At 32.8% G+C, this 19,016-nt stretch overlaps 1 protein-coding gene across 1 annotated transcript; it reads right to left on the bottom strand.

Annotated features, from left to right (window-relative positions):
* Positions 1-10,578: 10,578 nt before the first annotated feature.
* On the bottom strand, positions 10,579-15,555 carry LOC131053523 (beta-hexosaminidase 2). The gene is made up of 2 exons (XM_057988137.2): positions 14,406-15,555; positions 10,579-11,613 (listed from the first exon to the last, which is right to left on the bottom strand). The coding sequence occupies exons 1-2, from the start codon at positions 15,208-15,210 to the stop codon at positions 10,673-10,675; spliced, it is 1,746 nt and encodes a 581-aa protein (XP_057844120.1). The 5' UTR covers positions 15,211-15,555; the 3' UTR covers positions 10,579-10,672.
* Positions 15,556-19,016: the final 3,461 nt, after the last annotated feature.

Below are 19,016 nucleotides of genomic sequence, written 5' to 3' on the forward strand. Positions count from 1 at the left end.
GGGCTTATGCTCTCTAAGCACATGGGTGCAGATAATTAGGTTGTATGGTTGGTTCTTTTCCTTTTTGCTATAGTTTTTGTCGCTGCAATGTCTGGTTCCATGGTAATATTGCTACTATTAATAGTGTTTATAGTATTGACATTATGATGGTTTACTGCTAGTTATGGTGCTTGTTGGACGAGATTGGTTTCGATCTCGGGTTATCCAATAACAACAAGCAGTTTTTGTTTTTGATTACTAGAGTAGGGATTGGCTGACTGTTGTTTGTCTGTGGTGTGTCTACTAGTAGTGCTTTTTTCTGTTTCTTTCGGGTTAGCCCCTAGTTTTGGCTTCTTTATAATTAAAAAAAACTAAAAGTACAACCAAATATTATAAATAGTATTAAAAAATATAAAATCTCTTCAACAAATAAAAATAGTCACTCAAATGGAAATAAACTAAACAATGTAAAGAATTACAATAAATAAATAAATCAATCAATTAACATAAAGACCACTAAAAATACATCATTAAACTTAAAAAATAAAAAAATAAATTATCACTCAAACACTCAAACGTAAAAATTAATAAAAAATTAAATTATCTATATATACTTTGAGTGATTCTTCAACCAATATAAAATTTATTGTTAAGGAACATTCTAAATAAAACTCAACCAATTTTATCAAAGTCAATATCTTTCCAACCTTAAGTAAAGGAGACGAATCTTCTAAATTATTAAAGATTTATGGATGGGTTGAAGGGTTTTTTATAAACGTTGAGGATTTTTTTGTACACTATGTAATGTTTTCATAGACATTTATAGGTGGTGAACACATTGGAGTTGGTATTATTTAAAAATACAAAATATATAGCCTGTTGGCTAATAAAGTCCCATGTGTGAAGCTTGAAATGATCATATATGTACCTTAGATTTATCCTTAACTGATAATCTTTGATTATGACAATATTAACTTTACCTTACATTTAAATAGACTTCAATTCCTCCTGCTAGATTGTGAATCCTTAAGACATATTCTGTGAGGACAAAGAAAGAGAAATACTTAATTCTACTGGGGCAATGCCCACAATAAATAGCCTATCGACTAATAATATTTTTTTAAAGGATGTTGTTGTAAGAGATATATGTGTCAAACTATTAGATATTTTAATAGGATAAAAAAATAGAATAAGATAGAGTTCTTTAGTTTGGTAATTAGATTCATGTTATTGTAATAGATATATATGTCAAACTATTAGATATTTTAATAGAATAAAAAAATAGAATAAGAGTTCTTTAGTTTGGTAATTATATTTATTTTTTATTTTATTATATAAAAAATTATTAATTAGATTGTGTAAGTTTTTAAGTTTAGGGAGTTGAGTTGTTGAGTAACTTATCACAAGGACTTTCAACATCAGTCAATCCAAAAAAATTAGTTGGATTATAAAAGTAATAAATCTTGTGATACCACTTGGATACGTTAAAAATATTTATGGTGCACATATAATATTGCCATAGTCAAAGATTGCCATTTAAGGTTAAATCTAAGGTACATATATGATTGTTTCAAGCTTCACACATGGGGCTTTATTAGTTGATGGGCTATATATTTTGTAGTTGTTTGATGCTAGGAAAAACAAAGGTGGTTGCCTCCAATTTGTTTAGCGCCTATAAATGTCTATAAAAACATTGCATAGTGTACAAAAAAGACCTCAATGTTTATCAAAAACCTATTGAAAAGCTCTATTTCACACAACAATTAGGGCTCCATTGATGTGGAGCCTTGTGTCAATTTCTTTATCTCACTCAAATGACTTGGCACAAATACACTTCAGCCAACCAATACTAGGTTCCCCAACCCTTCACACCTTGCACTCACAAACCTTCACCAAATCACTCAAATGGGGTTTTCAACTTCAATGGCTTAACGAAACATGACTCGGGGGTTCAACACACCTATGAAACCATGACACAAGATTCCACATACCCAATTTTACAGGTTCAATCCCCAATACACAAAACAACACTTAACCAGTTTATTCCTACTAACCCTTCAAACTGGTATTTGCACATTAACTCAAAACTTTCCCAAATCACTTGACCAAAAAATTATATTTCTTGATACCCTTTTTGGATTACAATAACATATGTCAAAATCAAGTATGACTCCTTTGGACAAACTGTACGGACCAGTACCTTGCAACTTTCTAACTAGGCCCAATTAGCCCACTTTTCCAAAGCAACTACCAACATATCAAATCTCCTCAATTCCAAACCTTGAAAAAGTCTTAATAAATGTCTCCAAACATTATATTTTCTAGGTTTCATGAGGTTCCATGCCAATCTACCCAACCAAACACTTAACCCTTGTTTTGAGGAACCCACACCTAGGGTTATCACAACCTCTCACTTCCAGTCACTTCTAGACCCAGCCAAAGGACCCAGAACCATTAAAATGACCTGTGTAGACATAATCCAACATAAAATTCTTCCCCCATTCAATGAAAATACTCAGACTAATACATGGCACCGGTTGTACACTCTTCAACATGCAACTTTTCTACAATTTGTGATCACCGCTCCTTCATTTCACTCTTTCTTGCAACCAAGTCAAAATAAGAGAATATGATACATTGTCTTAGACTCATTCCAAAATTAAAAAAAACTACATGAAGTGGAATGAGTCCATTTTCACATAATGACCCTCAAAACTGTCCAAAAACTATCAAAATTGCAATATTCAGAAAACAGTCAATCAAATATGCACAAATGGATTGTTAGACCCCCAAAACCACTTCAGATGAATGTAAATATTGTTCTCAGATCATCCACCTAAAATTTCCATTCACAAAATGCAGAGATGAATGAAATTCAACACGAGATTCAAATTTTAATCATAAAATGCAGGGAACTGTATTATCCATTATCATCGATTCTTTGTTTTACAAGATCGGTCTTTCAACCATCAATAATCACACCTCTCCCACACAAGGGAATGAGGTTTTAAACCCATCTAGACTCCAAAAACCGACTACAACCCTTCTAACTAACTTTTGAACCAACTTTGGTTGTTTTACACATGATTACTCACTTGGTTTACATAACAACTTTTGATCTCCCTTATGCTATGAAACTAATAAAAATTTTGATTACATGAAAATGGTCATATGAGACCTTATGAAGCTCAAAATGTTTATTAAACTCCTATTCTACCCATTGAACCCCATTACATTACTCATTTTGACATCATTTTGCCCACATGACAACTTTTGATAACTTATTACAAAATGACTCAATACATGAACAATATGACTTCAAATGGCATTATTAGCCATGATTACAATATCAAATAGTCATTCTAACATCATAGACTTAATATCTCATAAATCTTCATTAGGGCCTCATGGTGGCCAATCTTGTCTTGGGTGCTCCTGCACCATCCATGTTTTGCAACTTCTTCATTTCCACAATAATTTAGGCCTTTCTTTTTAAGAGGATGAAATTGGTGGTGGTTTCATAGAAGAAAAGTACATTGAATTGTCTAATCCAAAGGAAATATCTCTACCGTATCATAGATGATGATTGATACAAACATCTTGATGTATCCATTTTGTTCTAGTAACCTACCACAAGGTATTTTGTAAAAAACAAATCATTATTATTTATTCCATTTGCTTTTGGGATCTTTGAGTTGACAACAAGTTTGGCCTCTCTACATTTTTATACAGTATTCTTTGTCTTCTCCAACATCTTATCTACATTTGCAACCAAAAGAAAACTTAATATTAGTTGGAATGAGATTTTTAGCTAATAGGCTTTTAGCTTGAAACAAGTCACATGCAATGAAACCTCTTTTTATATCAATGAACTTTGCCAAAAAATAAGATAAATCTCACTAGAATACAAGAATAATCTAAGTATCTCTGATGTACTAAATGCATATCAAAGAATAAAATCAACATTATTTTTGATGCAACAAATGCTTATCACTTTGCGATATCTTCATTGTAGTAAATAGAGATTAATCTACTCTATATTCATTGCTTTTGCTTGGATAGATGTCTTTGCAATAAATGCATTAAATTTTGTCGTCTATGAGTAGTCGTCTATATTGATCACCCTCTATATCACTACCCAACTAAATATAATTAGATTTCAATGCACTAACAATTGTAGCAGCTACAAAAGATCAAAGGATGACACTTTATAGAAGAAATGGTGAACTGAAAATAAGAACTACTAGAATAATAAGTTACTGTGTATTCTTAAAGATAACACTATCACTAGATATTAAATCTATCAAGTAGGTAATGGTAAATGTTGTAGAAGAGAAAGTTATATTCTATTAAATATATTTTATTTAAAGGTTAATAATATAATACTACAACATTTAAAATTATATATAATAAAATATATATTTCATTAAAGGATAATAAATCAATTACAATGGCAATAAAGTTTTCTCAAGAATAATATCTCTTAGTATATTTTACCTAGAATATTTAGATATAAGTATGCTAGTTTATTACACCAAAGATGTTCTAATTGACTTCAACAAAATATCATATTGTCATTATGCATAACAAACTAAAAGTATACCAAATATTATCATTAACATTAACAAATATAAAATCTCTTAAATAAATAAAAATAACTCTTCAAATGAAAATTACTGAAACAGTTCTTAAATAATTCTAAAATAAAATAACTTAAATAAAATAAAAAACCAGTTAACCTTAAGACTATTAGAAATACATCATTAAACTTCAAAAATAATTAAATAAATTACCACTCAAACACTCAAACTTACAAATTAATAAAAAATCAAATTATCTATTCAACCAATTTAGAATTTATTGTTAAGGAACATTCTAAAAGAAATTCAACCAATTTTATCGAAGTCAATACCTTTCCAACAACAAGGAAAGGATATTACTCTTCTAAATTATTAAAGATTTGATGGTTGGGTTGGAGGTTTTTTTTATAAATGTTGGGGATTTTTTCTGTACATTATGTAATGTTTTTATAGACATTTATAGGCCGCAAACATGTTAGAGGCGACCAAATTTGTTTTTCTTGATGTCAGACAACTACAAAATATACAATTTATCAGCTAGTAAAGTCCAATGTGCAAATCTTGAAACAATTGTATCTGTAAATTAGATTTAGCCTTAAATGACAATCTTATCTATACCTTAGATTTAGCCTTAAATGATAATCTTTGACCATGAGAATATTATTTGTACCTAGATTTAAATAGACTTCAATTCTTCTCGCTGAATTGTGAATCCCTAAGACAGATTTTGTGAGGACAAAGAAAGAGAATTACTTAATTCTTGCTGGGCCAATGCCCATACTAAGTGGCATTGGCTATGGGGGGGATTATTTGCACCACCCCACCCATGCATCTGGGTACCTTTCCATGCACCTCCCTGTCTAAGCTACAATAAGTATTGTCTCGTCCTTCTATTCATAGCCTATTTTTCAAGCAATCATAATGTTGAGTAAAACCAATTTATGACACAAGCATCCCTAACTCACCCATGTCTACTTTATAATTTGTTTTTCAAAAGAAAGAGAATTTTTAAAAACTAGAAATCATTTTTAAGAACTTGTATAAATGATAATAAAACAAACTATAATTTGAATATAATATAATGAAAATTTAATTTAATATAATTAATTCAAAAATATGTATGGACATTTTTAAATTAATTTTTTAAAGATATATAATAGTAAAATTTAAAATAATATAATAATATTAATATAGTAATATATAATATGAATAAAGTAAGATAATGTAATATAATAATTGTATTGCATTATTATAAAATTATAAAAAATTAAAATTTTGTTTTAATCATTGATTTTTTTAAAAAGATTAACATTTAGATATAATATAATAAAATAGTAATTAAAATTATATTAATATATCATATATTTTATTAAATTAGATAATATGATGCCAACCTTATAATAATAATATTTTTAATTTATATCTTTATATTATATAAATTAATCTCATAAAAACCCAAAACCTATATATTATTAAATTAGATAATCATAATATAATGTCAACCTTATTATAATAACATTTTTAATTTATATCCTACCTATTAATGGGTTGTATAGGGTTGATCCTTCTCAATACGTAAAGTGTAGTGTAATATGGACAAAGCTAGACGTTTGACAGATCAAGATAAATTTTGATGGCGTGTCCAAAGATAATCTAGGATCATCGGGAGCTGGATGCCTTGCGAGAAATGATAAAGGTGAAGTGCTATCAATGGGAGCACAAAAATTGAATGATGGCACCAATAATGAAGCAGAGGCTCAAGCGACGTTACTTGTTGTTTCTTTGGCAAAAAGATTGTCAGTGTCTAGACTCCATTTAGAAAGATTAAAAGGGGATGCAGAGTTGAAAAATAAATAAAATCATTTCCATAATTGTGCAAAAGCTCAACACTTTCCAAGATTTTAAAATTTCGCATATACAAAGAGAGGGGAATGAGGAGGCAGATTATCTTTCCAATCGAGGATGTGATCTCAATAAGTAGGAGGTGAGATGGTGGGAAGGCTTATGTGAAGTTTAGGGGTTAGTAGGCATGGTAGAAGGTGAAGTCGTGCAGTGAGTTGGCAGGCCCTTAGGCGAGGTTGTGAACAACTGTGATCCCCATCATAAATTTGTGGGCTTTAATGAGAAAAGGTCACATCACATAGCGGTAATAATGAAAGGACAATGAGTACATCGCTGAATCTCCTTTTCACATGTTGTGTGGTTTCAATTGAATGTGCAAGATTGGTATGTGTGACCATTAATAGCAAGGCAAGGCGGTGGCACATAGGCTTGGAATTTGACAGGCTATATGGCCGTTTTTGCACTTTTAGACTGTATATTACAACTAATAAAATTAGTGGACCGTAAGTATCGACATGCTATTTTTTCCACAAACCGTATATATGACACTTAAAATTATTAATAAGCCGTAAAATATTATAATAGGTAATATATATCGATATATATTATTTTACAATGTTTATTATAAATATATGAATTTATTTAGAATATTTTAAAATGGTATGATTAAGATATAATTATTTCTAATTTTATATTATTTTTATATGAATTTTTAGTATGTTTTTCTTATATAAATTTAGAAACTTTGTCAATTTAGTTTTTAATATTTTTTAAAGATTGTCTTAAATATCAATATAGAAACTTCTAACAATTGAAATGATAAGATATAATCATTTCTAATTTTTTAAAATATTGTAATAAAAAAATCTAAAATGGTTTCTATTTTTATAATAAACAAGATTTTTGGGTTGAATTTAGAAACTTACAAGTAAATTTAAAAATTTTTAAGTGCATTACTAATTTATCATTGTTTTTCAAAGTTTTACTTTTTTTTATGGAATTATTTCTTTTCACCTCAATTGAATTTTATTGGAACTTCAATTCTATGAAGCTTAAAGAATTTATATTAAACTATTCACAAATTAAAAAAAAATTGACACTTAACATTTTTTTAAAAACGTAAAATGAAAGACATTAAAATTACTAAACCGTCATAAAAAATTATATGACAGGCAGGGGTGGCCGTCAAATTACAGGCCTGGTGGCACATATAATGTGACATCTATTTTGAACGAATGTTATTAGATTAGCATGGATGTTTTAATCATCAATAAGAAAGATAATGATTTATTAGTGGAGCTGAGGCAAAAGCAGTGAACCAGTGCTGCTTGGAGAGTGGAGACCGAAGATAGTTCGGGTCTGCACTTGTCTGGAAGGATGAAGCAGTGGGAGTTGGTGGTGCGGTGGTGACAATGGAAGCAAACTTCTCCCTTGTCACGATAAAACATCAGTTGGCATTTATGGGGGCAATATCAGAAGACAAAATGCGCAACATTTTTCACATTGAAGATTTGAAGTTCTTCCAGATGCTGAATGATATATTGGGAAGAGAATTCATGGAATCCAAATTCACATACACAACAACAACAAATGTAGGCCTGGTTTCAATGTTCTTTGCATGGGGGCTTGAATTAGGAATGGGGAAGATGTAATGTGGGTCATGAGGGAGAGCATCAACGAGGAATGAAAGTTAAAAATGGAATCGTTCGTGACAATGGCAAGGCCAAGGGAAGGTTTGGTAGCCATAAATGGAGAATGGATACACTCAGCTGAGTTCATGCCACCCTTGAGACCCTTTTTGATTTGGGGGGCGAATATCGGCCGAGAAGCTCGAAGGGAGGAGGCTTAGGTGGGCTGGGGCTACATCAAAGACTGAAGCAGACAACAAATGGTGAACGTGTTGGGGCTCGATGAGCCAAATAAATGAAAGAAGAAGATTGTCTTCATGAAAGAGGACTACTTGAGTCGTAAGAAGCCAGTGAATTAAATTTTCACGGACTTTTTCGTTGTTTCTTGCTTACTGGATAGTTATACTGTCAAAAGTTTGTAAGTTGAATGAGATATTGCAGTAGAGTATGCTGTGTAGGTGTTTGATATATGGAGTATGGTATGGTGGTCAAATTTTGTATAGTTTTATGACTGTTGGGTTTGAACTTGTAGAAACTGTGAATCATTGTAAATATTTTTGATGAAATTAATAGATATAAATATATATTGATCTTAAATAAAGATTTTTAATTTATATTATTATATTATATAAATTAATTTCAATTTAAAAAAAAAATATTTATGTAATATTTTAATAGTTTAAATTTATTTATATTGCAATACAATTTATTAACATAATATTATTTTAATTACTAGTTTATTATATTATATTTAAATGTTAATCTTTTTTTTATATTAAAAAATTAAAACAATTTTTTTTTTTAATTTAATAATATAAAATAAATATATTAAACCAATAAAATATAATAATTATATATACAATTTATTAACATAATATTATTTTAGTTACTAGTTTATTATATTATATTTAAATGTTAATTTTTTTTTATATTAAAAAATTTAAAACAAAATATTTTTTTTAATAATTTTATAATATAAAATAAAAATATTATACCAATAAAATACAATAATTATATTACAATATATTATTATATTATATAATTTTAAATCTTAATATTATATATCTTAAAAAAGAATATAAAAAATATTCACACATATCTTTAAATTAATTGTATTATATTAAAGATTAATTATATTATATTAAATTTTTATTTTATTATTATTTATACAAGTTTTTTTAAAAATGATTTCTAGTTAAAAAAATTCAGGTCTTTTGAATTTTTTTTTTACAAAGTAGACATGGGCGAGTGAGGGATGCTTGTGTCATAAATTTGTTTTACCCAATCTTTGACTACTTGAAAACTAGGCTAGGAATAGAAGGACGAGATGATGCTTACCGTATCTTGGAGAGGGAGGTGCATGGAAAGGTTTTTGGATGCATGGGTAGGGTAGTGCAAATAATCCCCCCATAGCTAGTGCCTCACTTAATAGGCTATCTCGCTAATAATTTTTTTTAATTAATATTATTTTTTTAAGGATGTTGTTGTAAGAAATATAAATGTCAAACTGTTAGATATTTTAGTAGGATGAAAAAATAGAATAAGATATAGTTCTTTAGTTTGGTAAACAAGAGATATATGTGTCAAACTATTACATATTTTAATAAAATAAAAAAATAGAATAAGATAGAGTTCTTTAGTTTGGTAATTAGATTTATTTTTTATTTTATTATATAAAAACTTATAAATTTTATGTGTAAGTTTTCTAGTTTGAGATGTTTAGTTTAAAGTTAATAAGGCCTTTCAACATCAATCAATTAAAAAAATAAAATTAATTGGATTAAAAAGTAATGATTTATGGTTTAAACATTAACCTATCAAATAAATTAATATAGAATTGAAACCATTTATTTGGTCACAATGTAACAAATAGCTTAAGCTTTTTTATACAAATGTAATTGGCATTTTCTTATTTCTTTTTGAAAATAAATATTTTTTAACACATAAATTTGACCTAAAATACCACATTAAGATAAGAAATTAAAATTAGGCAAGCACGCACATTGACAAATATGGGCTAAGGTTATTTAGTTTTAAATACAACTTGATGATGATATGTTGCAACTTGTAGCTTAATGAACTGAAATAACATGTTGATACCAAATTTGACTTTGTATTTTTTTTACAAATATTTTATTGAAATATATATTCTTATACATATCTTTTGCTTTTGAATTCAATTGTGTAGGACTTTTTTGCATCAACGTTTCGAATCACACTCCGTGATTCATCATCACGATGAAAGAGTTTAAAAGAAAAAAAGTTGAAGCCATAAGTGATATGAATTTGACCTTATTTAACAAAATTGAATATTGTACATGAAATTGACATTTGATATGTTAAATCAATATGATGATTCAAGAGACTAACCCACCACCCCTTTAAAAATGAAATTATAGTAAATAACTTGTGATATTTATAAACACCTTTCAAAGAGCTTTCTAAAGAAAAAGTAATGTTCTCATAATTAAACCCCAACAAAGATTAAGACATGCAATATGTATATGTCACTAAATATGCAAATGTCTATATGATTTTTCATTCTAAAATTAAAAATGGATTAAATTGCATTTTATTCAAAGCTCAAACATTCTGCGCCAATCATAACAAGAAATGAATACCCTCGACGCCAAAGCCTTTGGTTTACTGGTTCAGATTACACATGCCCGGATTTCTAAGACACCAGAGCGGTTGAAGTGGCTCTGCATTGATTCCCCTTTCCACCATTCGATATCGCCACTCGTTCAACCTGCCCATGGCATCTGCATATCTTTTTTTCCCACTCGAATCCCTATTTCCCGACCACAATGACTCCGCCATTGCAGAAGCTCTGGGCCATAACCGACCGTCCAAAACTGTCCCATCCGCCTGTTCAGACCAGATGGCCACTTCTCCTCCCAAAACAAGCTGAGCTTCCTCCTTGCTCAGACCATACACAATATCATAGTCATAGATCCGTTGCCACGTCTTGTAGGGCGCACACCACGATCCGCCATTAGGGTTTTCGATGAGCTTATCGTAGCTGCTATCGTTGCCCACCCAGCCCCCGTGCCCACAATCCAAATAGAAGAAATCCGCGGACGAAACGATGGCCCTGTACCCGGCCGCCGTAATACGCTTTTTATTGTTGGGGCCGTTGTTCCACGTCTGAAGAATGGTGGTCTCTTTGGGCAAAATCTGGGGTTTCACCTTAACTGTGTCGTCCAGCAGGACGTCCTCCCAGTACACTGCGGTCTTGTTATTGAGGGCTGTTATGTATGGATGGGTTGTGGACACGAATTTTTCGAGTAATTCATCGAAGCTACCTCCATTCGCCACAAATTTTTGGATCTTTGGGTTGGTTTTCCAGCACCCGGGGACTACCTCATCCGCGCCCCCATGATAGAAATTTTCAGGGAAGAGGGTCGCTACTTCGTCCACAACGTTCTTTACGACCTGGTACGTTTTGGGTTCGAGAGGGTTTAGCTGCCCGGCGCCTGGCTCGGAGGCTAGGCGATTGCTCCAGTTGGTGCCCGGCTCCGACCAGAACATGCCCGCACAGGTCACAATGTCTGGGTATGCACCTGCCCACGATGCCGAGTGACCTGTTGTGACATCGATTCAATAGTATTAGTATTCTTGAGAAAACCAACACAATTTTGTCCCATTGTTTTTTGAGATCCGTTTTTTATCTCACTTCATAACTTTTTTTCTATACAAAATAACTTTACATGGTCTAATTCAGAAGAAAGCATATTGAATTTATCCTTTTTCTTACAGACATTTGATTAAACTTATTGCTCACTATATCATTAACCTATTCTGATTCTCGGTGGGCATTGATAATGTAAATTCAAATTCCAAATTTTCTATCTGTACACAGTGCACTTGATCTTTGTTTCATTTTATTGCTATGTTTAAGTAGACTCTCTGTTGTCTGATAATCTGTGAAATGTTGGATTTGTTGCAATCTCCTTCGAACTCTAAATTTTCAAGACAGTCAATTCTGAAGGCCAAAATTAAATATAGACTGTAAATGTTGCTTCATAGCCACTTATTTGAAATTACGAGACAACTATTGTACTGTCAAGTCTAAAATGAGTTCATAAGAGCGTAGAAGATTTTACGTGGTAGTCCAAACCATCTCCTTATTGAAAAAGAGAACACGGCTGAAAGGAACCTGTTTGTTTTGTGGGTCAATAACATCAGAGTTTTACACCTTAAAGTATTAAAAAAAATAAAAATTTAAAGATTTTATATCTACAGTTCTAAACCATATCCCTATAAGAAAAGAAGGAAGAACAGGGCCGAAAGGAACCTGTTTGCTTTGTGAGCCAATAGATACAGTGATACACTTATAAACATTAAAATATCACACTTTGTTTTGAAAGATATAATATTTACCGTTCCAAACCACCTTTAAGCATTAAAGATTTAATATTTAAAGTTCCAAACCATCTCGTTATAAGAAAGAAGGAAGAACGGGGCTGGAAGGAATCTGTTTGCTTTGCGGGTCACTAGTATCATAGTGATGCACCTTTTAAGTATTATAAAATTACACCCTTTTAAAAAAAATTTACAGTTCCAAACTATCTCCTTTCAAGCAAAGGAAGAACAGGGTTGAATGGGCCAATAATATCAGAGTGTTACATCTTTAAATATTACAAATCTACTCCCTTTCTGAAAGATTGCTAATCCCCAAACCACCTAATCGAAAAAGATCATATATCTAAAACAATGCTTTGTACATTTGGGAAGCTTCAATTACTTAATATACTTTTTATGTTTTGAAGCTTACAAACATTGTAAGTCATACTAAAAGTTCGTTATCCAACTTTCTAACAATGGATGAACAGGGCAAACCGGAACTAAACAAATTGTGGACTGTTTTTTGCAGCCATGGATCAACAGGAAAACAACTCTGGACTATAAACAGAGAAGCTATTTTTTTGGCCGGTGATAAGGAAGAAGAGAGTGGCTGCTATGGTAGCAAGCACATATATTTGTTTACTCATCTTTTCCTCTGGGCTGTTCTGTTTAAAAAACTATGTATGCCCATTTATTTAGGTTGGTTTGTTTTTCTTTACATTCCAAATATTAGTGCTATTTCTTCGAATATCTGTTTAGCTTTGTTTGCTATTGGTTTCAATGGTAAACTTCATTGTGTTGCAATGGACTCAACTCACGACTTTTGGGTGTCACATTGCCCCATTAAGTAGAGCTGTGAACCTTATGGAACATAGGTCTTTACTTTGGCAGGGTTGGTTTGCTAGGAGGGGAAACTATTGCTTATTAGTGGTTGGGTTAATCAGTAATAGTGGAATCTAGTATTTGCCAGTTGCAGGGTTAGATATGAAAACTGTTCCTTATTGCTCGTGGGTTTAGTCAGTAAGATTTTGGCACACTGTTAAAACTTGTTTGTCAATAAGAAGTGAGTGGAATCTATGACTTGCCAGTTGCAGATTAAATAGGAGTAGACACTATCAGTTGTAACAGGGTCTAGAACTATTTGTACCAGCACCATATAAAATTGAGTAGAGTTACTGATCCCATGGACTACTTGAATGGGGTTCAAACTTAAGGAATTTCAGATAGCTGGCTATGCCGTTAAACAGAGTTGCCAACCCCCATGGACGGCTTAACTAAAACTCGAGCTCAGACATTCAAATTGCAGGCTATATACTACATAATTGAATCCAACTGCTAGCCTCATAGAGTCAATCACTACTTAATTAAGACGTAAGGCTTTCCAACTGCAGGCTATGCCATTGAAAATATCAGCCCTTACACTACTTATGTTGGACATAAACCCAGTGCGTTCTGTCTCAGGTTATCGGCAATTGAGTAGAGCTGCCGCCTGGAGGATAATTGGCTGGGGTTTGAACCAACTCTCCCTAGAACATTAAGGTTATCTACCATCCAATAGAGCTATTGCCTGGAGGCCAATTGACTGGGATTTGAACACTCTCCCCAGGCCATGAAGATTATCTACATTGAATAAAGCTGCAGCTCAGCGGCAGTTGGCTGGGATTTAAACCAACTATCCTTAGGCCATTAAGGTTATCTACCATTGAGGAGAGCTACCGCCTGGTCGCCTGGCTCATTGACTGGGTTTTGAACCAACTCTTCCCAGGCCATTAAGGTTATTTACCACTAAGTATAGCTCACCATAGCTCATTAAGATTATCTTAACATTGAGTAATGCTGCCACCGGTGGCTAATTGGCAGGGGGCATTTTCAGTCTGAATCACTTGCAATATATTATATGATTAGGTCAAAATAAAAGTTAAAGAAAAAGACGATTTGCCCTGCATTTTATTTTTCCTTCGAATCCCTACACTTTAAGGAAAACAGGGTTGGAGGGTTTTGAACTAAAGATTTGCATGCGCTACACTACCTGGGATGTCGATTTCCGGAACGACGCGGACGCCCTGGTCTCGCCCGTATTCAACAATTCGTCGCACGTCTTCCCCTGAATATTGCATTGCGGGCGAGTAGGCTCCTGCCCTGGCCAGGCCCGGCTCGGACACTAACTCCAGTGGAAACGACTGCGAATCAGTGATGTGCCAGTGGAATACATTGAGCTTATTGAAACTCATAGCCCTTATAGTCCGTAGAATGTCTCTGACAGGGAAAAAGTTCCGACCTGTGTCCAGCAAAACCCCTCTGTGCGGGTAGAGCGGGCGGTCCACAATCATAACCGGGCGCTGAATAACGAGCGGGGAACCAGAAGAATATCGCACGAGCTGCGAGAAGGTCTCTAGGCCACGCATGGCTCCCCATGGCGTCTGGGCCGTCAGATTGGCCGACCCACCACTGAGGACTGCCAAAGTGTAGGACTCGTCCACCCCATGCTGTAAATCGGCCTGCAGATCACGGACCTGGACGATCAGGTTTTCCAATGGAGGACCGCCCGCCAGTGGAGAAGACCCTAATATCTCATAGGCGGATGACTGAATTGGAATCCAGCGCTCTGAGAAAATGAGGCGCCTGTAGCGTTCGACCGCATTTCTGAGATTTTTGTGTGGAGGACTGATGATCCGGAATTTTGGGGATAGGGGAATTGACTCAGAGGGTTTCCCCCATTTAATAGAAATTGGCTTTGGCCAAACGTATGCTTGTTCTCCCTCGTCTGCAAACTCTGCTATTCGCAGCACTGCACAGAGAAGCGTCGACAAATATACAGCCCTTAGTATCTTCATTGTCTTGATATTGGTCGAACACAATTTTATGTCTTTTGTCTATGTCGAATGGTTCACAAGTCTTTATTTACATTGAATTCTCGTGGGTTTTCCAGTGTTGGGTGAGGCGTCACGTTGATGCGTAGGTCGAAATTTTTATGGCGTCGAGATTACAGGATAAGCCAAAATCTATTGCCGTAAACAAGACGATGATTACCCGTAGAGCCATTATAATCGGGCAGAGTCAGACGCGGAACTGATCTTATTTGACTGGATACACAAATAAATGCTCTCTCATCCCATCTACGACGAAGATGATGAATCTACCTGTAAGTCCTTTAGGATATGTACTGCTGGTCGATTATTGGGTGGAATGGATATCTAAGTTTTGTACCAAGTCTAAGGAGGTCGAAGATTCTGAACTTATATCGACCGAGTGTTTATCTTCTCAATTTAAAAATAGAAATTAAATATATATAATAATTTATTAATAATTTGTAATAATTAATAAAATTGAAAGAGCATTTCATAAATATATAGAATAATGTTGTTGGATTTGTATTTGTCAAACCATGATTACATAATAAGTATCAATGTCTCATTACACTTTTGAAGTCAAGGTAGAAATATATTAAATCTAAAGCAGAAAGTTGAGACAGAGATTTTTCTTATAACTCTAAGTGAGGTCAAGTTTTTGTTTGGTGACCATCATTGTGATGAATATAGCTACACAACACTAAACCTTATGACTAATAAAAGCTTCAAGTCTCACTAAAGTGATAATAAACCCTACCATAGATCTTGTAATGCATTGACACTTAAACACAAAAAGATCTTAGGATTCTAGTTCATTGTTGCAAAGTGCACAAATACATTGATGTTCAAAAAGATAATGCTCTAACTACATAGACTCATCTCAATCCTTACAAGAATGTTATTTACTTCAGAGGAATAATACATCCACCTTTAGTGTAAAGATAATGTTCATTGTAGTGATGCATTTTTATAGACAATATTCATAGTCATTCCCTCCTAGTTAATTTCTTTAAAGTTTTAAAGATCTTATCCTTAAATTTCAAAGCCTATATTGATATATCTTTTCAACATGCAAGGAAAATTAATGGAGAAGGTACTAGAGGAAGACAATCTTATCAAGGTCAACAATTTGCAAGAAAGACACACATGCTATGACCAAGTGGTTCATTTCCTAATATTGTGTTCCTATAACTTTGTGGATGATTAGGGAGTCTTGAACACATATTTGTCATGACCAATAGATGTGTGTGCTTCACATCTTAACCTATGATGCTCAACATTACTATGTGATTACTATATGCAATGCAATTCAAATGTGAAGAGGAAGAATGCCACATTTAACCAAAATAATTGTATGTAGGAGCATCCAGGAGTGTAGAGAAAACCCACATCTCCCAAAAATGTTGTTATTTTTATTCTCGGTTATGTTAGGTAAATATATTTTAATGCAAGCTACTATAGGTCTCCATGTACTTTGGAAACTGTCTAATGGGACATAGGGATTTGAAATAATTTTATATTTGTGGCCTATGTCTAAAGTCAAATGTAATTTTCATGAGTACACATTTTTATCATTTACAAGGCAAAATAGGGAAACTGACCATCTTGGTGTCCATATATGGAAGGTGAAGAGTCATGATAAGGTGGAGTGGAATGGACAACTCTCTAGGTTCCCCTTTTGGGAATTTTATCAGTCACCTCTATAGGCACCCTTTTGGGAAAGTTTTAGGGACTTCAATGGGCTATGTGTTGCATTTCTTGATTGCCATGTGTTGCTTTGCAAGAGGAGCTATGGGATTTCCAAGAGGTACAAGAGTGCTATAAAAGGGAGGCTTGGGCTAGTGGTTAGGCATTCCGAGTTGAGTCCTTCTATATAAAGCTTAAGTAGCATGGTTTGTAGCTCCAACTTGTAGATTTGAAAAGCCAATTTGGCTAATATTTTGTAAGTCTTGGAATATTGTATTTCTCTATTTCATTGGAGTAATAATACTTGAAAGTATTTTCTCTTGCATATTATGTGTTGTTGTTGGGTGGTGTAGTTCTTCATCAATGTTGTGGATGAAATCGAGAGACATGAACTTTATCAATTCAATCCCAACTAGTTCTATGAGTTTTAGAGCCCAAAATCTCATAGTGATAAAAAATTATTAATGATAATAAAGTTTGAAAGAAGTGTAATTTAGTTTTGGCATCTTCAAATTGAACTTCAAAGAATTAACTCTAAGTGTGTTGATTACAATAGATCGCTTACATGATCTATCTTTTGCTAGAACAATATATATTAACAAAGCAAGCTATTTGAAAGGAACACTAAGATAAATGTAAGATGAAACCACATCAACTAAACCTCCTTTACAAATAAGGTTAGTTCCATGTGCTTCCTTCTTAGTTTATTGGAAACCATCTCATCTCATGTAAATAAACAAATTACTACTAGCTTACACTTATTTTTGTTAGGATAATGGTGTCTTAAACTTGCAATTACATAATATTACTATTTATAATAGGTGGTATTTATAGTGTTTACATTTTAGCATAACTTGGTCTAAATTATTCTTCAAAGCTATAGATTCGCTAAATAAGCATGTCAGTAAATATTTTTTGCAAGATTATGTCTAGATTTGAAAATATTTAAGTTTCCATTGTTGAAAGTTTTATTTCAAAGTTTCAAAGTTAATTTTGAAGGCCTCAGAGTTGTTTTTTGGGCTCAAAAGTGGTTGTAATTGCCATAGCAAGTTGTAGCTTGAAAGAGCACTTGACGAGGTTTCTAGTGCTTTAAATGGTTCATCAATGGGACTATCAAATTAAAAAATTAAAAGATATGAACTCCATAATTTGAGTCTCTTGAAATGGGAAATACAAAAACATGTTGGACGCATAAATGAGTTGCAAAAGGGAGTTACACATGTTCCAGTGTCTATTTTGAGACATCAAAGGGCATCTTGGATTGGAGATAAGCTGAGTGCCACTTTTTTAGGTTGTTTTAGCTTATAGATTTGTGATATTGTTTGATGGCTTAATGTATCATATCTCCTACATATTAGGTGCATGAGAGAGGTTGGGTGTAAGAGTCTTATTTCTATTGAGCTACCTTTGGATCTTTGGTTGATGATACTCATGTAAGAAGCTTACTCTGAAAGTATATTGTATTTTGTTGTTGATTTTTGAATAATATATTGGCAGACTTTTAGAACTTGTGGAGTTTTTCTCTCGAAAGGGTTTTCCCCACATAAATCATTGTATTGTAGCATGCATGCCATTTATGTTTATTTATCTTTGTTTTTTAATTGTAAAGATGTGATTTATTTATGAATAACCCTCCTTTTAAAGTTATTGTAGGAAGTTGTTCTGCTACCTTAACTTTCTTTCAAGTATTATCAATTATGGGTTAGGTTTTTTGAACTAATCTAGATTTGAGTGGGAGCTTATACATAAGATACTTTGTGATCTTGTTGCAAGAAACTTCAAATGGCAAGTCATCAAGTGGTATAGAGGTGGAGAATTTTTATAGAAATATTTTTTGAGACGTGAAAGATGAAGATGGAGGATTTGCTAATATATTAAAATCTGTGAGATGCTATTAATGAGAATGTCGTCAGACCTATAGATCCTACTCCAACTAATTAGTATGATGTTATGGACCCTAAAACCAAGGGTTTAATTAGATCGTGCTTAACAGGTTCTATTTCAACCAATATCTATGAAAATTCCTCTACAAAGAAGCTATGGGAGAATTTTAGTGAGATGTATCAAAACAATTTTTAGCGAACACGATTTTCTTGAGGAAGAAA

The sequence above is a fragment of the Cryptomeria japonica genome, chromosome 1 (genome assembly GCF_030272615.1).
Source record: "Cryptomeria japonica chromosome 1, Sugi_1.0, whole genome shotgun sequence".
Taxonomy (NCBI): Eukaryota; Viridiplantae; Streptophyta; class Pinopsida; order Cupressales; family Cupressaceae; genus Cryptomeria; species Cryptomeria japonica.

Bases quoted from the DNA above. Each gene is read 5' to 3' on its own strand.
- LOC131053523 (XM_057988137.2), bottom strand. From the start codon at position 15,210: ATGAAGATACTAAGGGCTGTATATTTGTCGACGCTTCTCTGTGCAGTG. The intron at 11,614-14,405 runs GTAGTGTAGCGC...ATGTCACAACAG, and splicing joins TCCGGAAATCGACATCCCAG to GTCACTCGGCATCGTGGGCA.